The 22377-nt window shown below is 40.6% G+C and overlaps 1 protein-coding gene across 5 annotated transcripts; it reads right to left on the bottom strand.

Moving 5' to 3' along the window:
• Window positions 1-164: 164 nt before the first annotated feature.
• Window positions 165-20626, bottom strand: CCNJ (cyclin J). 5 transcript variants are annotated; one of them, XM_047702743.1, is made up of 6 exons: window positions 20489-20626; window positions 19719-19828; window positions 10766-10976; window positions 3528-3827; window positions 3281-3440; window positions 165-2743 (listed from the first exon to the last, which is right to left on the bottom strand). In XM_047702743.1, exons 2-6 carry the CDS (start codon window positions 19785-19787, stop codon window positions 2332-2334), a joined length of 1152 nt encoding a protein of 383 aa, XP_047558699.1. In that variant the 5' UTR covers window positions 19788-19828; window positions 20489-20626; the 3' UTR covers window positions 165-2331. The 5 variants fall into 5 exon arrangements, with proteins under 5 accessions (XP_047558699.1, XP_047558702.1, XP_047558703.1 ...); XM_047702746.1 differs by having other exon boundaries at window positions 3281-3407; XM_047702747.1 differs by having other exon boundaries at window positions 3281-3404.
• Window positions 20627-22377: the final 1751 nt, after the last annotated feature.

Raw genomic sequence — 22377 nt, 5'->3', positions numbered from 1 at the left:
AGTTTTGAGTTGTATTTATATTGAAACCTAATGTTTTAAAAATAGTTCTGATTCTCCAACCATCCCATCCCACCCCACCCTGGGTATGCAGCAATAGTAACCAATTAATTATTTTATTCTACCCACACCCCCAAAACTTAATCCAGTGTTCTTTAGCTTTTTTGTTTTTAAATACAAACTGGGAAAGTGTTATAAGCTTTTTAAAAAGGCATATTCTTCTATAACAAGAATGACATTTAAACCAATCAATAAAAGCATTTGACAAGACATTAAATTACCATAGGCACCAGTTGTTGTTTCAAGCTGGGATCTCTATCCCAGTATCTTACATTCATAGCATTATTGAGGTAGTTAAAATACTGAAAATTGGACTCCAGGTGATGGGTTCTGCATGTGAATGTGAAAGATATATTCTCTTTTTAACCCACTTTCCCCCAAATAATTCAAGTTCTCTTGAGGTAAGAACTACCAAAACCCAATTAGCAGCCTTTCTGTAAAGAGGAAAAGTGATGATACTTTCAGAAAACAATTTTCAGGCTTGAAAACTGCCAAGAGTGAGTGTTCTTACCTGAGTGGTTTTTTACCTACCAGACTAATAAATCCACATCATGCCATATGTACTCTAATTATAAAAGTTAACCATTCTTTTAAGGAGGACATTCTCTAGGAATTCATGCTGGCAGACGCCACCCACCCACATTTACCCACTGGAGCCATCTGGATCAGTCCACTACTGCGTTGAGTCCCTTCCCTTCACAACAAAAGCCGTCGGTGTGATTACAGAGACTCCTGCTGCATACCCACAACATCTTATAATAAGTTTGTCTTCAATGCATATTGTGGCAGTCACACACCTGCCATGCAGTTTCCCTTCTATTCAAGTGCTATCTTTAAAAAAACACAAAAAGACACACCTTACTAATTTTTAAATCAGAAAGCTTCCCTCCACCAAATCTCTCTTCTTCCACAGATAAGAGCACAATGTATAGTTTCAGTTATTACAATACTTTCTTTTTCCTTTTTATTCCCTCCAAACTTTCCCCCCAAATTGCCCTTGCTGTAATGACTAATTATTGCTGTTTTCACTCATTACCGACACAGTGAAATGTCTCAGGGCAGTTCTGGAGCCAAAGTAATGCAAGTGGCTACTGCAATCTAGTATTCGGTTCCTTTGCCTGATACACCCGAACCGGCTGGATTGCAAGGCTGCTTATAAAACTTGTCCTCCACGTAACAAAGTGCTGCTCTAGCACAACCTGAGAACTACCCTGGCCACATTCCACTTCAAAATAAACCTACAGGACTTTATTCTAGTACTGACATTTTACAGTTACACCTTCCCTTGAAAAAACTTCTAGAGTAACATCAAATCTGAGTATAAATCATTGATTGCACTGAGAAATGCAAAACCTATATATGGATTATGAATGACAGGAACCACTTCATTCATTCTAAGCTACAATTATGTTCTCAGCTGAAAACATCCTAGCAAGAGTATTTTAACCTATGTTATAAAGGTAGTTCATACGGTAACATTCCCAAAGCATGTTGCATTACAGTTAAGTGTTTCCAAGTAGTACAAATTCCCTGAGTTAAGTGTGTTTTAATCCTAAAGATTTGAGGTTGATCACTTAGGGCCAAAAAACAACAAAAACTTATGACCATGATTTTAAGAGATCTACTCCACCCTTAATTTTAGTACATAAATCCAGATACCTATATATTGTGAGAGGAAGTTATATAGACTCATCTAAAAAAAATTTTTTTTTACTGTACAGATTGGTATAGCATAGCAATTCATGAGTTTAAACTCAGTCAAAAATTCATTTGTAGATCAAAAATGTAACTCAAAACTGCAGAATAAAAAAAAAAAGACCTCTTCAAAAATTAATACTGTAACTTTCCTTCATAAAAAGACCATTTGGCAAGTCTACAGATAAACATTAGTCTCTGAAATACAAGCTAACATTAGGCCCAGAGCCCACCACAGGTCAAATCTCAAAATGGTGATTTAGAGTCTGTCCAAATTTTCTATTGTATTGAACATTTTTGAAATATTTGGACCATCAGCCAGGGCTTGAAAATTTTTGTCACACAGGGATGTGTTTTAACAGGATTTGATACGCATACTGTTAAAGTGTGCAGTGTTTATTCAGTCCTCCCAGGTACCCGTGGTGCAGTGAAAGGGACAGTCGGTCTTCCTGATGCTGGTCTCCGAAGAGTTCTGATATAATGTGGATCCCTTTCCTTCTGAAGAGAAGTTTACAAAAAGCTTGCTCCAGAGCTCCAAGTCACAGAACAGTCTGGGTCAGGAATTACCTTCACATAAAATCACCTTTCAAAGCACGGAGTGATGCAAGGGTAATGTTCATTGATCTGATAACTCCGATTATAAGAAACATTCAGACAGGGCTTAACTTCTACTGGTATGGCCAGGGACATCCCAACACCAGTCTGCACGTGCCCGAGGCCCTGCACGCTGGTTTGGAAGCCACCAGGACACGTCTGTAGTGTGTAAGATGAGGTGTGCGTGGTGGATCCAATCTGCGGGCAGCTTGGCTGTTCAGCTACAGGATGGCGATACTGTAGCGGGGTGTGGTGCATCTGGTGGAGATAGTGGGGCTGCTGGAAGTGAACTGGCCGAGAGGGCTGGGAGGCTGACTGCAGCACGCTCAGCTGCGCTGGCTGGGACCCTGCCTGGCCTCTCTGTTTGTTCGCCTCTTTCACATCATTATCATGCGCGCTGCAGGGAGAGAGAGAAGATGGTTAATCGCGGCTGACTCGGCAGACGGCCCCACTACCTGTCGCAGTCCCCGGAACCATGATTCCGACAATGGCGAGATCTCACTCTTATCCTTCTGAAAAGCTCCTTCCTTTGGCACAAACCTTGGGAACTCACTGATAGTAACTTGGAGGCCTACTTCCTGCTTAAGAAATATATCCACAATAAACACTCTGGCGACACCCTGGTGGCCCAACAATTCAGAGATGTGGAAAGGACCAAGGCGAGACTTGCCTGGAGTGATCTGGGTTATGGGCTCACTCACGTAAGCGCGTACACCGTGTACCCAGATTCATGACAGCACTGACAGCCTCTCCCTGGAAAACAGCCAAGGTACAGCTTTCCAGCAAACACTGCACATAAAGTGGCTTGCCCACGGCAGCAACGGTCAGAGCCAGGGTCCCAAAAGCTACGTGTATGTGAGAAGTTGTTTTTAGGGCCCCTCATCCATGAAGAAAAATACTGAGAAATCACAAACATGACATTAAGGAGGCTTACATCAAGAGCCGTTCAATGCACTGCACTAAAAAATCCCAGGAATAAGCAGTAAGACGATGCAGTCTTGTAGGCCACGTTGGAGAAAGACGAAGTATAATCCTTGAAGAAGCCACACATGCAGCAGCTACTAAAGAAGGTGCATAATTTAGAAAGGCATAATCTGTGGAGACATCAAAAATGAACTTAAGCAACAGAATACACAAGTCACAAGCTCACATGTCACCTCCTGGCATCCACGATGACTCACCTTGCAAAGATACTTCCAGGAAATAATCTGCATACTTGGCCATGTAGAGTTTTGTTTTTTCCAAGCAAATCATCGGCCAGCCATCATGAAGATCTGTTTCGTGTACTGCTTCGGAGAGATAATACTCAATGAAATGGGCAGCTGTTGGAAGGCAGAGGTTCCACTGAAAGGTTTCTAATAATAACAGTTCCATGTGTAGCAAATTTTGTTTTGTTAATACTAGATTCATATTAGTCATACAACCCAGGCTGTTGAGCTGTTCCAGCTTAGGCACACTATCTTCTTTTTCTTCAAATTTACCTTAGAAGGAAAGGGGACGAGAGAGAGAGAGAGAGAGAGAAAATGTTACACAAGTGATCATTAAAGGTCTAGTTGCTTAAATGGGATTTGCTGTCTCACTGCAAAAATTTAGAGGCAAAGACTTTCCTCCTCCTACCTTGGGCATATGTAATTGTGCTAGGACTCTGGCTCTCATATCCTGCACGTATTCTCGCCTCCTGCCTCCATCCCCGCCTGTCCCCCTCCTCTAAAAAAATGGAACATGTACACATGTTGGTCTCTGTCACACTATATAATGAAAAGAGTCCTACGTGCCAATGAAAAAAGAATGCTCTCAAATCTCACCAGCCAAATTATTTCCACGAAATTTCTACTGGGAGGGCAGGCAGTGGTCGGTGGAAGAAAATTAGTTTATTTTAGAATAGAAGGAAGGGTAAAGAATTTAATTTCTGAAGTTATCTGAGAATACGGAGTTATCTGAAATCAAAAGTAGCTAAGCTTCAAGTGTTTCATCTTGGTATATTTTTCCGCACAATCTCAATTCTAGAGAGAATTGGGGGAGACAGTGGGAGAAAAAAACTGGGTGAATATCTAATAAGCCTTCTCATTCCATCCAGAAAACTTCTCTTGGTATTTCAAAACAGAAACCTAGCTAAGTCTGTTACCAAAAAAGGGAAGGGAAGATACTTTTTACTTACTTTCATATCCCCTTCCTGAAAGCAGAATAGAAGTAGACAATCAGATTGCTGAACTTCATTATTCTAAGGCATTAACTTCTTTTCAGGAAATACTCATCCACATTTATAGCTGAGGAATAGAATTTCCTCTTCAGCCCCAGAATACTGTTTCTATAGGTTTTGTACCATCTTACACTTTAGTTTTCCTATACATAAATCATTCATTTTAGGTACCTCTAGAACTTAGGACTGGAGAAAATTCAAACTATCAAGTACCAGTATGGTTTTCCAGATGCAGCAACAGAACCAAGGAACTGTCTTCAAGTCTCTTTGGGTTCATTCCATAGTGGTCCATAGAAGAAGGGAAATTAACTAAAACCTTCTACCTTCTAGTATTATGTTCTATTTTACGTTAAAGTTTAAAACAGTCATTATATTGTGATTATTTCTAACTGTATGCAATACAAATAGACTTCTCACAATAGCTTTTATACTTGCTCAAAATTACAGTTGTTAGACTATGTTACATATTACTGTGTAAAATTTTTTTGTTTTACTATTTTGATAACTCTTTCAACATATTTATAGTTTCCTTGGAAATCTTATGATTTTATTTTATCCATTAAAAACATATTTTGGAGAAAAGCCAGAAAGACTGTCCAAAGCAGTAGAAACCAGGCAAGGCAAGCTTCCCTGTGAAACTTCTCTTCTAGAAGGGCTGGGTTTATATCACACATTGGAGGTACTACAACAAATGGTAGTGGCCCTTGGGCCAGATGTTCAATGTATTGGAGCCACTGGGGCTGTTCAAATCAGCCTGCCTCAGGGCTGGGGAAAAAGCACTGCTGACTACATGGGTCTTTGCCCGGAGGGTGGGAGAAATGGAGTAGAAGGCTGTGTCTCCTATGCCAGGAAGAGTCAAAGCTCATGACTTGAAGAGCTGGGGCCCAAAGAGAATTTTTCTCCCGCCTCAGAAATTCTGACCTTCTTTAGATCTAAATTACTCTGAACACTAAATACTGCTGTGGGTAGGAGTTGATTTAAAAAAAAAAAAAAAATACACAATTCAGATTTTAAAGAATCTAGATAGCCCTTCCCACTTCAAATCACATAGAGAAGAATTTCCCAAGTTTTTCCAATATGATATACTTAGTATAGCCAAAAGCCCTGACATGGTCTTTAAGACATAGTCATCCAGCATCATCACTGCATAAAGATATAGGAAGGAACCACTGTTCTCGATGTCAGAGTGGAGGACGTCCTAGGAATTTAGTACAATCCCTCTGGATGAATCATTAAGGTTCTTAAAGTAAGTGCCCCGCCATTTGTGCAACACCAATAACACTAGCAATATACTTACTTCAAAGGAATATCGTAAAAACTAATGTGTTTATTTATATCATCCTTGAGGTTCCTTCAAAGAAATTAATACACCATAATTCACTGTTTAATTCAAGGATCAAGAATGTTCCACATTATCTCCCTGAAACTTTCAACATTGAAAACCAAATTGTATATGACCAATGTCAAAGTTCAAAAAACCCAGATAGTGAGATTGGTCAATTCATGTAAGGTCAAATAAGCTGAACCAAATAAAAAATGGAAGCCAAAAAGGAAGACTTATGTTTGAATTCCCAAATCTGTACTTCTAGATCAAAGTATTGCACTGGGTTATATGGGAACAAAAACTATCAAAATAGGTAAGACGTCCATATTATTAAACATCTATGGGGTTTCTGTATTTATAAAGTGCTTGGGTATTACAAGTGTGAAAGCCTTTGCAACTTAACATGCAGAGTTAAAAATAACCTTGAATTACATAAATAACCATACTTGGGATTTTATTCAGGCTTAGGTTTTTTGGGAACTTTTTCATTACATATAGTGATATAAATACTCAGAATCACGGAAATTGAAGAATTTCCAAATGTGCGACAGTGTCAGTGAGTACCTGCTTTCATATCCATAGTTTCGTTGTGCTGAAAGCTATGTGCATGGGTATTTTAAATCAACTTATCTGCAATACCACATACAGATCACAAAGATCAGTTTCTTCCATTGAAAGGAAATACCAGAAGCCATGTGATTATATTGATAAAGGCCTCAAACAGGAACTATGGGCACAGGAAATTCACATCTGCTTCCCAGAAAATAAAGAATTAGACGCCACAGAAACAAAACATCAGACTTTCTTTCCTTTATAGGAAATGATCAGATCAGCCGTGGAAACCAGCACATTTTCAAAGCCAGAAGTGAATGGCAGGTATGTGGCAGAAGGGCAAGGATCAAATGTCACACTGTACACTCAGCTAATCCACATTTGATTCGGTTAGTACTGAGTAGGAAAAAAGTCACCCTTAATATAGCTAAGAATGTTCACAAATTGGTAAGACTACCCATCCAATAGAAAAACAGCTAAGGAACAGGAAGACAATTCGTGGCAGGGGAGAGTGGGGAAGGTTCTATTCTCATTAAAAACCGAGACGTAAATCAAATCAACTAAGAGATAAAATTTTCACCTTTAGTTAATAAAATAAAAAGCTCTGTCAACCCATTATTGGTAAGCAAGGAGAAACAATCACTTATCACAGATTTTTACTACTAACAGTCTATAATCTTACTTTTGGCTTCATCTTGATTCTGAGATCATTTCTTAGTTACACAAGACCTTGGGCAAATTATCGAAAGTCTTATCTCTAAGACTGCTTACACGTTCTCCACAAATTCAGTGCTGATCACAGAAGCCAAGGGACGCCAGGGTATACATGACAAAGAGTTGGAATTTCAGAATTTCCCAGGATAATCCAAGACTTTTTCTGGAAAGAGCCAGAATCTTTAGGGCTAGGGAGCCATATTAAAGATTACAGAACAGTTTATGGAAGAATTAATCATTATGATGCTGACTCTTATGTTTCAATTTCCTATGTGGTTTTAAACATCTTACCCACTTGATCTGCGCAATAATTTTGTCAGTTAAATGTCTTTATTTTCATTTTATGGACAGGTAACTTCAGACTTAAGGGTTATTGAAATTCATATTGCTGACAAGAGATACAAACCTAGGAAATTCGTCACTGTAATCCTTACTCTACAGCACTGCGTACTCCTCTCCAATCAGGGACAGTCTGTAGGCCCTTTCTTCCTATTTCCAACAGTGCAGACACAGGCAGCTGGGTATGCATATTACCTGGAACTCACAAGCTGTGCTTCATCTTTGGCCAAACAACTGACAGCCTTCCGTCCTACTTAACAAGTGGAACCCAGCTGTCACTTAGTCCTATCAGCTGTAAGCTGTTCTTCACTTTTACACAACAGGCTGCCCATCCTAGAGCAGGTAGCAGCTGGAGAAGGACATACCAAGTTCAATCATTCTGGGAGGAGAGAAGCATTATACTTAAATAAAGTTTATGAAACCTAACTGGAGAGCTGCCAAAGGTTAAGAAGAGTATAAAAATATAAAAAGCACTAGAATGTACTCCACAAATTAAAAACAGATATCAGATACTGAAAACAGGCTACCGGTTTAGAAGCATGTTAAGTATTTTTGTTGTAGTAAAACAGAGCAGAGGCAGGAGAAATTGTAGCCAACTACTAAGCATCAGCTGCTTTGATTACCTAACCCAAGCAGAGAGCTGATAGCTTTAACTTTTTTTTTTTTTAATAAAGATTTTATTTTTAAGTAATCTCTACACCCAACGTGGGCCTAGAATTTACAACTCTGACAGCCTGAACTCTTGCTTACTGCCTACCTGCAGGGGCTGAGACCCTGGCTCACACCTACCTCATACTCTTCCATTCTCCAGTGAAAAAGGAACAATGGAAAAACAATTCTCTCTCAGGAAAAGAGAGGTTAAGGGGTTTGAGCAGGACAAAGGGAGGAGGTATTGGACTCTTTTAGTAATAAGTGATCAACAAGTCATATCTGAACCACAACAAATACAAATCCTAAAGCCTAGTCTCTGGAAAATGTGCAAAATCATCTTCAATAAAATAATCATCTTTATTCAATAAAATAAACTAATCATAATCTTTAACAATAATAATTAAAAAAAAACAAGAACAGGTGAAAAGTTCGTTCCAATCAACCTAAGATGGTGTACAAGGTAAAGCATCCTTCCAAATTGTACAAACTGCAGAAACTTGGCACCAATACCAAGCACAGTGTGGTGGCCAGAATCTTATTAGATTATCTGACTAGAGTCCCCAGTGAACTTTGGCAATAACATGTAGTTTATGAGTATCTAGTTTAGCATCCCCTAATTCATCTGATAAGTTACCAGTAAGGAAACTTCAGTCACAAATATAAGTTGGTCCATGCACTGACTACCGCATTCATAATTTCACAGTCCACCAGCAAGAATCTCCCACTTGGGCTGCATACTTTTAAGAATCTCAGGCATAGAGCAGATGGGGCTTGGTAGTGGAAAAAAGCACAATATGGCCACAACAGGCAAAAATAATTTTTCACTAATGATCTGAAGTTTTTAAAATAACCTAACTTGTGTATTTATTTCCAGTGTCTCTCTACTCTAAACTGATCCTATTATAAACTAACATTCTGTAGGATAACAAGAAACCACTCCATTTGTGGATTCTCACACATCCAATATGTCAAGTATGGGTTTTTCTAGTCCTGTGCAAACTGTGAAACCACAAAGAGCTTCATAGCCAGTGATGAAACACATACAGAATTGTACATGAGATTGCTTATGAGAATGACACTCTAATTAAAGGCTAAAAGTTAATTATAAATACAAGTATTACCTCTCCAGCTTTCTGGGTAGAGGTGAGAAGAACAGGTGATGTGTCTGAATCCTAGAGGACAACAGATTAAAGGAGAAGTATAGATTTTCGGGAAATAGATGGTATTCTGGTGAGACTTTGGCTCAAGGTGCATGGGAATAGGGTGGGAAGGTAAGACTAGAAAGGTAGCTGGATCCAGATGAAAGGTTCTAAATGGTACACGAAGGAGCTTCTACCTTAATTCACAGAGAGCGGGAGTCATTTATATGTTTGTTTATATTCAGCCAGGTCCACAAAGGATTTGAAGTAACTTAAAAAAGACCTCCAAGGAGACAAAATCAGTAGTCAAGGTCATCAGCTCAAAGGAATAATAAGGGAAGAAAAAGAAAATCTGAAAAATCAGTACTAGAAATGATTACACAGGCCTGCATTTGGTTTTAGGTTTACTTGCAGTCAGAGAACAAAGTTGTTCTAGAACTCTGGTGGCAGGGTAGAGGTGGAATGTTCCTTAGACAGCAGCCACAAAAGATCCCAAACCCTCAAGTGGGGGTTAGAGATGAAGGCACTAAGAATTTCTACATCTTACCTTAAAGTGGAGTTTATATTTCTATTATAATGTCATAAGTAATACAAAAAGTAATGAATTCCAACTTCAATATCAAATACAATCTTTCTCACATTACTAGGAAAAACCCAATTTCAATTCCTTACTCACCCTCCTTCTCTTTGGTCAAGGTTCTAAAAATGAAATGATTTACAGGAAGAAGCTAAAAGAAAGAGGCACCAAAAGACCTACCAGTACATTCTCCATCAGGTAACAAATACGGTTTGATATCAGATTCTACCTGCAACCGACCATGGCACTGTGCCTACTGCAGAAGCAAAATCCTTCCCATTTATAGCAGTTGTTGTGAACCTTTAGTTAATTAAGCCAAGTCATCATGCAGTCAGTAGAAGGTATTCTAACAAAACAAGAGTATAATACCTTTTAAACAGAGTTTCTCAACCTAGTTCCATGGACATCTGTGGCCATTCTTTACTGGGGGCTGTCCTGTACACCGCAGACATTTAGTAGCATCCCAGCCCTCTACCCACTAGATCCCAGCAGCGTCCTCCCAGGTTGTCATGACAACCAAAACGGTCTTCCACCAAAGCCAACTATTTCTTGTGGGGCACAATTTATCCCGGTTGAGAACTTTAAGACAATGGTTCTCAGTTGGATGAGAACATCAGAATCACCTTTCGAATTCAAGCCCCATGATACAGATTCTGAGTCAGTAGATCTGGATTGGGCTAGACATTTGTAGCAGAATCTTCAGGATGTAGGGCTTAAGAACATATGTTTTCAAAAGACTTCAGAGCCACTTTTTAGTGTCTAGTTTAAAAATTATTATGCCAAGAAGCACTTTCAACATAAACTTTCTGATACTAGTAAACTGGAATGAATGGAATTTGGTGATATTTCACTGAGCTCTACATAAATTTTCTTTATTATAAACAATGGAAATTTCTAGTCATATAGATGAGATTCATACTTACTTGCTAAAAGTAGACAGGAAAGTGCAACTAAATGCAGCTGCTGGATGGAGATGTCATATCGATCCATAAATAAGTCCAGCAAATAGACAGCAAGATGTCGGGCAGAAGGGCAGAGGGTGAAGCGATTGCTCACAATGGCAATCAGGTCAGCAAAATACCTTCTGAGACTTAGTTGAGGGGACTGGCCTTTGTAGGAAGGCAACTTCAGCTCCTATATCAAGAGGAACAACATTTAATCTAACATAGCCTATAGGAATAGTACCCGCACAATGCAAAGACAACTCCCCCCCACACCCAATTTATTAGTGTTAACAAGAGCCTAAAACACTTCTCTTGAAAGAAACACAAATATGAAAAAGTTGACTGGAAGGATAATGAATAGTACTAATTAACAGCACTGAGTTTAAAATTTAAAACCAAATTTTTCCCTTCATTTTTAACCATCTTTGATGTGACAAATTGTGTTTCTTACATTACGGAATGGATATATTCCAGCAAGATTTTTGTATCCTGTTTTCCCAACCAGGTGTTTTCCGAAAAACATCCTCACCAAAATCCCAACCACACAACACATACACACCCCCTCCAGAAAGCTCAAAGCTTTGGGTCAGAAGGTAACAAGAAGTGAATATGCTCCTGGTATGTCACTATATTGCACTTGCAGAGGTGTGGAAGGTATAGACTAGTATTCATCCACTAGTACCTTCTAAGCAGGTTTTCCTTTCAGCAGTTTTATGATGCTCTCCTTTGCCATTACTTTTTCATATACCTAAAAATTATCCCCATTGCTGTTCAACCTCGAATTATATGAACGCTTTTTTTTAAGTAGAAATTTTCTACACTACTAAATAAAATATTTCCACTGCATAGAGAATGACAGGTTCTAAATTATTTCATGATATCAGCATAATACTAAAACTAAACACAACAGGGTATCACAACAGCAGGAAGTTACACAGATATGACCCCAAAAGCACAGGCAAAAAAAGATAAATGAGACTTCATCAAAATTAAAACCTCTTGTGTATCAAAGTTCATTCTTTTCAACAGAGAGAGAAGTCAATTCACAGGATGGGAAAAATATTTGCAGATCAGATGCAGGCAAGAGGTTAATATCCAGATTATATAAAGAATTCTTTTATACATGCAATCTAACAACAAAAACAACTTGTTTAAAAATGGGCAAAAGACCCGAATAAACATTCCTCCAAAGAAGATATACAAACAGCCAATAAGCACATATAAAGATGTTCAACATGACTAATCATTAGGGAAATGTGAATCAAAACCATTATGAGATAATATATCATACCCACTGGGATTGCTATTTTTTTTTTAAGATTTTATTTATTTGACAGATCACAAGTAGGCAGAGAGGCAGGCAGAGATAGAGAGGGGGAAGCAGGCTCCCTCTCTATCTCTGCCTGCCTCTCTGCCTACTGAGCAGAGAGCTTGATGCAGGGTTCAATCCCAGGACCCTGGGATCATGACCTGAGCCGAAGGCAGAGGCTTTAACCCTCTGAGCCACGCAGGCACCCCTGGGATTGCTATTATCAAAAAAACACAGGGGTGGTAGTGGTTCAGTTGGTTAAGCATCCGACTCTTGATTTTGGCTCAGGTCATGATCTGGGAGTTGTGAGATGGAGCATTACAGAATAGATACATTCCAGCAAGAGCACTGGTCTCCACGCTGGGTGTGAAGCCTGCTTGAGATTCTCTCTTTCCCTCTCTAGTCCTCTCTTTCTCTCAACAAAATAAAAACCACAAAAACAGAAAACAAAATTAACAAGTGTTGACAAGAATCTGAAAAACTGGAAGCCTTGTGTAATGGTGGGACTATAACATTGTACAGCCACTGAAAAATGGTACTGTAATTCCTCAGAAAAATTAAACACAGAATAACTATATGATCCAGCAATTCCACTTTTAGGTACATACCAAGAAGAACTGAAGGCAGGGACTCAGATATTTGTACATATATTGACAGCAGCATTATTCACAAAAGCCAAAAGATGGAAACAAACAATCCATCAATATATGAACGGATAAACAAAATGTATTTTAGTTTAAGGAGTTGAAAAAGTTCTGAAGATGGAGAGTGGTTAAAGGAGAACGTAAATGTACCTAAAGTCACTGAACTGTACACTTAAAAATGTTTAAAGTTTTATGTTGTGGCCATTTTATAATAAACAAACAAAAATAGAAGTTTTATATCTGACTTAATAAGGTATAAAATGTTAACCAATGTAATTTAATAGTATATCCAAAGAACACATCAATTGTAGTTCATCCCAGGAATGCAAAGATGGTTTGATATCAGGAAATCTATTACTATAAATCATAATTTTAAAAATCACACATGAATATTCACAACCATCTTGATAGATGCCAAGATAGCATCTGGACAAAGGTGACCCTGGGAGAAATAACAGCAGATGAAGGAAGAAGTGTTAAAAAATGTTAAAAAAAAAAAATCTCAAATTTAAGAGCCAGCTTCTCACTTGGAGATAAAGCAATAGAAGGATGAGCATTCTAGTGCCTGCTATTGCAATATTACTTCACATTATCCTGTGAACACTAGTCCAAATAGAAAAAAGAAAGAAAAGGTATAATGAATGAAAAAAAAGAGAATCAAAAATCACTTATAGGAATAAAATTATTTTTTAGATGATAGAATTCATATCCAAGAAAACCAACAGAGAAAGTAAACAGTTAGTATTCAGTAAGATGGTTGTTTACAAAATTAATATTTAAAAAAATCAATAGCCTGGGAGTGCCTTCAGCTCAGGTCATGATCCCAGCATCAGGCTCCCTGCTCAGCGGAGAGTCTGCTTCTCCGTCTCCTTCTGCCTGCCACTCTCCCTGCTTGTGCTTTCTCTGTCCAATAAATCAAATCTTAAAAACAAAAACAAAACAAAACCAATGGCCTGTTTGTATATTAAATGGCTAGAAATAGAAGATTCCATATAAAGTAACTACAAAAATTAAAACACCTAGAAAAAGTATTTGTATTTTAGCACTCTATGAAGGTAACATTAAAATTCTGAAGCAGTACGAAGACTTGTATACATGCAAAGACACTCCTTTTTCTTGGATAAAGAATTTGATTTGGTAACAATGCCATTTCAAATCAGGAGAATAGATGAATTTAATAAATGTTTCTGACACATAGGACAGAGTTAACTTCTCCATTATTTAGAAAAATCTTACACATCTATAAGGAAAAGGAAACATCTATGAACAGTTTACAGGAAAATTAAATACGGCCAAAAACATATAAAGAGATGGCTTCTCTCTTTCAAAAGTAAAGAATTACATAGTTTTTCACTTCCCAGATTATATCTTATTAACTCCTGCTTATGCTATCAAGAGTGGAAATAGAAACTACCATGTATCCAATAGGTCAGGTTGACAACTGACATAACCTTTTGGAGAGCAATTAGGTGATATAAATTTTTTAAAATGAAGATTGCAAATACCTTTCAACCTAGCAATTAACCCTACATATAAGGAGGTCCTTTGCAACATTGTTTTTAATAGCAGAATAGCGGGGAAAGCTTGATGTCCAACAATCTCCAGGGATTTATTGCTGAGTGTAGAGAGCCAATCCCGTCACATATTCTAACATATAACATTCTTAAAAGGACAAAATTATGGACTTTAAGGACAAATTAGTCGTTGGCAGAGGTTAAGGCGGAGAATAAGCTGGGAGAGAAAAGGTCGTGGCTATAAATCATAACATAAAAGAGATTCTTGTGGTGATAAAAAAAAAATTCTGTATCTTGACTATATCAATGTTAATATCCTGTTTGTGATAATTATACTAAAGTTTTGTAAGATGTACCACTGAGGGAAACTGGGTTAAGGTTTTAGAGGATCTCTCTGTATCATTTCTTACAACTGTATGTAAATCTACAATTATCTCAAAAAAAAAAAAAAGTGCAATAAAAAAAAAGCCTGGCATTCATCATCAGAGAACTGATAAACCATAGGACATCAATTCAATGTGGACATTAAAATAAAGGGCAGTTGATCAAAATGTGTTGATATGGAGAAAAACATAAAGAGAATGAGTTGAATGATGTTGGGATGGAAGGATGGTAAAGAACAGGGAATATAGGGCGCCTGGGTGGCTCAGTGGGTTAAGCCGCTGCTTTTGGCTCGGGTCATGATCCCAGGTCCTGGGTTCGAGCCCCACATCGGGCTTTCTGCTCAGCAGGGAGCCTGCTTCCTCCTCTCTCTCTGCCTGCCTCTCTGCTTACTTGTGATTTCTGTCAAATAAATAAATAAAATCTTTAAAAAAAAAAAAAAAAAAGCCTGGCATTCATCATCAGAGAACTGATAAACCATAGGACATCAATTCAATGTGGACATTAAAATAAAGGGCAGTTGATCAAAATGTGTTGATATGGAGAAAAACATAAAGAGAATGAGTTGAATGATGTTGGGATGGAAGGATGGTAAAGAACAGGGAATATAGGGCGCCTGGGTGGCTCAGTGGGTTAAGCTGCTGCCTTCGGCTCAGGTCATGATCTCAGGGTCCTGGGATCGAGTCCCGCATCAGGCTCTCTGCTCAGCGGGGAGCCTGCTTCCCTTCCTCATTCTCTGCCTGCCTCTCTGCCTACTTGTGATCTCTGTCAAATAAATAAATAAAATCTTAAAAAAAAAAAAAAGAACAGGGAATATATATTCTGACCTCTTGTATCAACAATAAAAAATATTGCATATATACTACTTTACTAGATAGATTTTCAGGAAAAAAACAACAATGGTGATAACCTTTGGGGATCAGAGAACAGTGAGGGTTGGGGAAAGCTCATTTTAAACTTTATACTATTTGAATTTTTTTTTAACCATATGCATTTATCACTTAAAATTTCTAAATAATATTAAAGAGTCAATTGGGAGATAAACTAATAGTCCATTTTATTTATTTTATTTTTTTTAAAGATTTTATTTATTTGACAGAGATCACAATTAGGCAGAGAGGCAGGCAGACAGAGAGAGAGAGAGAGAGAGAGGAGGAAGCAGGCTCCCTGCCGAGCAGAGAACCCAACATGGGGCTCGATCCCAGGACCCTGGGATCCATGACCTGAGCTGAAGGCAGAGGCTTTAACCCACTGAGCCACCCAGGCGCCCCACTAATAGTCCATTCTAAATCTTTGTACATGTGTACAAATTTTCCTAAATAGCATAAGTAAATGCTATTTAGGAAAAACAAAAACAAAAACAAAAAACCCACTGGCTTAGGCTTGCTTGATTCTTTGAGAAAAAGTATTAATTTCCCCAAATAAAAAGGAACATGCTGATTTCTCATGCAGCTCCAAGGATCTTCTCTTTCCCATCTCTGCAGATCTTTAGAATGGTGTAAATGAGTTACAATTTTAAACTTCACCTTTCTTTGCTGTCATCACATGACATTTATTGAGTACCTTTTATGTAGCAGATACTGTGTTAACCCCAGGGATAAAAGCTGGAAAACACTCTTGAGCAGGTAAACCAAAATACAGAGATGATTAGGATATATAGTAATCACAGGGTATTACAGGAACACGGAGACAGAAGATCTAACCCAGCTCAGGGGACCAAGTGCTGGGGAAAAAACAAAGCCACAGTAGGCTTTCTTTAAAAGAGGCCTCAACAAGGTCTTAAAGCTCACTGGGTAACACAGCTGGAAAACACTGTATTTGGTGGACTTTTTCACTATATTAACTTTAATAAATATGGACAAAACAAAGGCAAGAACACCAAAGACCAACAGGAGATTTTTAACTAGTGCCTTCTCTTTATGTCATTTTAAATGGTAAAGTACAAGTGCTTGCCAGCTGGCTGTCAGATTTAGTTCTCCTTGTCCAGTCACTGCCTGCAATTAGGCAAGCATGAGAAAATGACCTGTGCTTCTCTCAGCTTACAAGGTTTTTCTAAAATCTATTCCTGATCCTCCAGAATTTTACACTCTTTTCCCTCTCTGCTTCTCGGAATCCCATAGGCCCGAAGCACCAAGACCTGAACTCATCATCTGCCTCTCCAGTCTCAAGTACTAGTCAGTTCCCCACCCCAAATGCGATCCCTTCCCCAGAACAGATTACTGTTCAGCCAGGATAGAAAAAAAGGCATAGAAGGAATATTCACAAATGTAAATACAACTCTGTGGGATATTTTCTGAATGTTTCTTACAAGCTAACATTGTTCCCATCTGTTATAAAGGCTCTTGAAAATACTTCCCAAGCATCCTAAAGCACTAATATATACAGAAGAACAAGAAGACAGAGGAGAAGACAAGGGGGTGTAAGAAGACATCTGCTTTGAAGGTTTTTTGGGGGGGAGTGTAATTATATTTTACAAAAACAATATAGCTGGCTTTTGGGGGTTAAAGAAAATTTCCATTTGTCATCATTTTTACCCTTCTCTAATAGATATAATGCTGGTCAAAGCAATTATTCCTCCATACACCTTGGATCTACACACAGAATACCATCCATAGTGTCTGAGTGACATCTGCCCAAAGGAAGATCTAAATTGAGATGCTCGGAGTTATAGATTAGACTCTGCAAAGCAGATTATGTCTGTCTCATTCACTATACCATTTTAACACCTTGCATAGCACTTGTATACAGCAGGTACTCGAAAGTGTTGAATAAAAAATAAATAAGCAATCACCTAATTTAACAGCCTGGAATTAACATGTATTGTTTTTCATGAGAAAAGTTCAGTTTAACTTTCCCTGACTTCAGTGTACTATAGTTAGGGTTCTTTCCAGTTCCACGATGTTCAAGTTTTACTGATTAACATAATTTATTCAAAGAGTGTGTCCATTGTGTCAAATGTGGCTTACACAGTGCTTAAAGATAAAATAAAGACAACCCAGGGTAGCATGCCACAGGTGGCTATAGGTGGCCCAAGGTAATATTCAGTTGCATTCCCTCAGACTCTGTGCTATCTCATCCTCTGATAGTTCATAAGCAGCTTTAACAGGGTTGTGTCCTATTTCTTCAATTCTCCCCAGAGCCTTACACACAAGAAGTATTCAACAAAACTGTGCGGAGGGAATCCACTTCCAACCTCAACTGACAAAATTAATTCAGGAAATCATTCAGGATTTAAAATTACACATAAAATAATCAAAAACCATGGAAATCCATTAAGAAAAATCTTTTGAGGGGCACCTGTGTGGCTCAGTCAGTTAAGCGTCTGCCTTCAGCTCAGGTCATTATCTGGGGGTTCTGAGATCGAACCCCACATTGGGCTCCCTGCTCAGCAGGAACGTGGCTTCTCCCTTTTCCTCTGTCCCTCCTGCTTGCTCCTTCTCTTTCTCACTCACTTTCTCTCTCTCAAATAAATAAATACAATCTTTAAAAAAAAAAATCTTTTGAGTTTTATGTCACTAATAAAAGTATCATTAACATCAAATAATTAATTTCACCACATACCAGAGGACTAAAAAGAGTGGACACTTAGAAAAGGAGAACATTTAAAACTAAAAGACATCTTGGGGCGCCTGGGTGGCTAGTGGGTTAAGCCGCTGCCTTCGGCCCAGGTCATGATCTCAGGGTCCTGGGATCGAGTCCCGCATCGGGCTCTCTGCTCAGCGGGGAGCCTGCTTCCCTCTCTCTCTCTCTGCCTGCCTGCCTCTCCGTCTACTTGTGATCTCTCTCTGTCAAATAAATAAATAAAAAAATCTTTAAAAAAAAAAAAAAAACTAAAAGACATCTTAAAAAAAAATAAAAAAAAAAAAAATCAAAAGTATATGGACAATTTTCAAAATGGAAAACCGGAAACTCTCTTCCTAACATTCCAGAGAACCATTCCACAGTTGAGACCTTTTTGTGGTAGGAAAAATCTCTTAGGGGGCTGAGGTGTATTTAGTCCACCTAAGAAGCTGAATGTCAGAATTAATAAGTAGCATTTAGAAATCTCAAACCTTAGAAAAGGTACAATTGTAACAATTAAAGTCAGAATTAGGTTTTCTAATCTAGTTAACCTGGTTAAAAAAAAAAAATCAAGATACAAGTTCATTATCATCCCAGGATCTCTCAACTCCAATAGTCAGCATCCCTTTTATTAGTCAGTTGTTTTGCTTCTCTCTCATTTTCTATACATAACAAACGGCTCTCTCCATCCTTGGTGAAAATGAGTCAACTTAGGGATAGTTTTGGATCTGGTCTCTCTCCTGGTTATCAAAGAGGCAGAGATAACCCCTTAAACTGAGATGTGACCCAGTAAAATTGTTACTTAAGAGCAACAACACCCAGACTTTGCATTGTGCCAGAAAATTGTATTCTTCCCCCCATCTATTAAATATAGTAAGTCTACTTTCTGCTTTACATTAGCTGGAGGGAGCAGTTAACTCCTACCCTAAGGCATTTTGAACAGCCCCTAAATCTGAGGGTCTAAGGGAAAATAACAGTTAGGGCTCAGCGCTTCTATATACCAAGCACTGTTCTAAAGCACATGTACAGAATCAGTTCATTTAATCTCGCAATCCCCGCCCCCACAAGGCACGTTTCATTATTATTATTCATTCTACAGATGAGGAAATTGGGAAACACGAAAATTAAGTAACTTGTCCAAAGTCTTACTTAAAGTAAGTTAGTGGACAGGCTGGGGACTTGATGTACAGATGTGACTTAACAGCCTAAAGCAACAGCAACTACAGAACAAGGACGGCTACTCTGCCCAATAAAAAGGGAGCACACATTATCTGTTTAAACACAGTATCAAAGTCCTGTTCCACCTTCCCTCTCACAAAGATCGCGCCCCACCCCCTTCCTCATTTAAGTTGCAGGTTCTTCTGATACATCCAAGGGAAGAAACTAAGAAGTTAATTAACCTCGAGCAAACAAGCAAACGCACCCTTTCTGGTCTGGAAACTAGTGACCGCACTTCCCAGGGAGCCGCGATTTATACTAACTGGCACAAAACACTACAAGGAAAAGTCGCGGATCGGGGTTACCTTGTATCGAAGCGCTTGATGAATGTCTGCGGCCAGCTGTCCCCGCCACCACTGTCCCTCCAGCTCCATGGGACCGGGCGGCGCGCCTGGCCAGACGCGGCAACTTCAGTCTGTAAGACACACCCCAGACGCGGTCACGGCCAGCACCCTCCACAGAACCCTCCGCGCCCCCTCCCCGAGGGGTGTGACTTCAGGTCACCTCGGGTGGCTGTGCCTCTTCACCTGACTCCACCTAAAGCGAGCACCGATCCAAACCAATTCCCCGACGCGGCGCATAAGGCCCGACCTACCCCGTCAGGAGGAGTGGGCTCACACTGAGAAGAGCCGGCCTGGGTCCCGGGCAAAGAGGACCAACTTGGGCCCGAGTTGCCAAAGCGCGGCCCTGGGTGCGCGCAAGGGAAGCTGGAGGCGGAGGCTCGGCTGACGGCTCCCCGCGTCCCGGGTTCGAATCCTCCCGTCCGCCCCCGAGGGCCGAGACGCTGACATCAGTCGCAGACCCCCTGAGAAAACCTCCCGCGGACAGACAGACGGACGAATGCCCGCCTGGCTCCGGGTCCCGGCTGCGGGCGCCCGGGCGCTCGTTCCTCCCGGGGGTGGGGGGCTCCCCGAGGTCCCGCCGGGGCGGGCGCGCACCCAGGCCGCTTCCTCCTCTCCCGGAGCAGCGCGCAGGATCGCGCGGCCCCAGAGAGGCGAACAAAAGACCGGGCCGGGCGGGTCCGGTGTCCCGCGCCCAGCACAGGCCTGCCGGTCCCCACGGCGACCTCCCTTACCCGGAACCGCGGCCCTCACAGCCCCAGCCCCGCCGGCGTACATGGGACGCCGGCCCCGCTCATGATGCGGACAGTCGGCCGCGAAGCGCCGGCCTCAGCTCGGGCCCAGCGCCGGGGCGCTCGCGCCGCCCATTGTTAAAGGACCGGCAGGCGGCTCCGCGTACAAAGCCAGCGCGGGGGCACATGCGGCCCCGCCGCTGCCAATCTCGTCTCGCGATACAGCCGGGTCACCCCGAGCCGTCCAATCGGCGGCCGGGCCGGACCCAGGTGCAGCACCCGGCGGCGGCTCGGCGGCCCCGGCCGGACCCGGTAGCATCTAGCCGCGCCACTTCGGCGCGACGCGGTCGGTGCTGGCGTTGTCTGACAGCTCCGCCACCATCTACCGGGAAGCCGGCCCGAGCGGCGGGCAGAGGGCGGAGGACGGCGCCAGAGAAATTACAACGCTGATCATCATTGCGGGGGCCAATCTGGTCATGCCACTCACCTGCTGAGAACCTTCGATGGCTCCCCATGCTCGCGGAGGAAAGTTCTGAAGCCTCAGCTTGGTGTTTAAAACCCTTTCTGGGGCGCCTGGGTGGCTCGGTGGGTTAAAGCCTCTGCCTTCGGCTCGGGTCATGATCCCAGGGTCCTGGGATCGAGCCCCGCATCGGGCTCTCTGCTCGGCGGGGAGCCTGCTTCCTCCTCTCTCTCTGCCTGCCTCTCTGCCTACTTGTAATCTCTGTCTGTCAAATAAATAAATAAAATCTTAAAAAAAAATACCCTTTATAATGTGGCTTGAGTCTGCTTTATCTCACCCACATCACAACAGCGCTGTTTGCATCCTGGGGACTGCCCAGGGGGTTATCAATCCCTCCACAAATGCTCTAGCCGTTTCCGAAGCTCCTAAACGGCCGGCCGTTCTCTGTGAAATTCTGCCGTCTCTAAGTTCCAACCTCAAAACCTATACTGCTTCTAGAAACGTTAATTTATCATTCCCCCTCCTTATTTCCTTTGCTTTAGAGATCCCCAAGAACTTTGAATAGAGTTGAGATTACCTTTAGTAACCTAGTTTTGTCAAATCCAAAGTGGATGTAATTAGCCATCTGAGGTCTTAAATCAGAAAACTACGGAAACTGTGGAAACACTCCAACATCAAGTAAGATGATGTGGGACCTGGAATATGATTCGCGGAATTCTAATCAATTGTATTTTAACCTTTTTTGTGGAGTATCACAACAGATGTGCAGGGTCAACCCAGGACAGTGATGCTCACTTTTTCTGAGAAAGTAGATCAGCCTCTTTTAATACTAAAAAATGAATCATGAAAACTTCCCCCTTTTACTTAGGAGTCTTTGTCCCCAAGAGGCATGATAAAGAGCTACCATAAAGTGATGAATGTATGTTACAAAAATTAGTTTTATCACAATGGCTTCTTGAACAGCTGCAGATATGTATGTGAGCCATGTGAGACAATGCTTATGCCCAAGAGAGAAAGGCTACAGGAACTAATGGCAAGACAAGGAAAACTCGGAGAGATTGCCAGAACCCAGCCTAGCCCAGCATTGTCCAGGGAGAGGCTGCCCAGGCCTATCTCAGTTACAGAGTTTACCTAGAGAGGAGATAAACACATCAGGCTAAAAAGCTCCATGCCCTTTATAATGGTGTTTAAATAGTACCTACCTACCTTAGGTTCTAGTTCATGTGCACTAAACAACTTTATGACAATAATTTTGGCATCTCAATAACTTAAATGTGCAGGGTCTAGTTAAGAAGCCTTTCAGAAAAATAGGTCACAGACTGTAATCAGTATAATAAGTAGGTTGTCTCTCATAGTTTACTTTGAAGATGTTATTCACTGGGAGATACTTGTTCACAAAGAATTCTCAGATTTTCTAGATTTGGCTCCTATG

This window comes from Lutra lutra, chromosome 14 (assembly GCF_902655055.1).
Source record: "Lutra lutra chromosome 14, mLutLut1.2, whole genome shotgun sequence".
NCBI classification, from domain to species: Eukaryota; Metazoa; Chordata; class Mammalia; order Carnivora; family Mustelidae; genus Lutra; species Lutra lutra.
Note: the sequence above shows the minus strand (reverse complement) of the source record. Positions and strands in the feature narration are given on the sequence as shown.

Coding starts and splice junctions, on each gene's coding strand:
- CCNJ (XM_047702743.1), bottom strand. CDS start 19,787: ATGGAGCTGGAGGGACAGTGGTGGCGGGGACAGCTGGCCGCAGACATT. Junction 3,441..3,527: donor CCTGGAAGTATCTTTGCAAG/GTGAGTCATCGT, acceptor ATGTCTCCACAG/ATTATGCCTTTCTAAATTAT. Junction 2,744..3,280: donor TGCATTGAACGGCTCTTGAT/GTAAGCCTCCTT, acceptor CTCTCCCTGCAG/CGCGCATGATAATGATGTGA.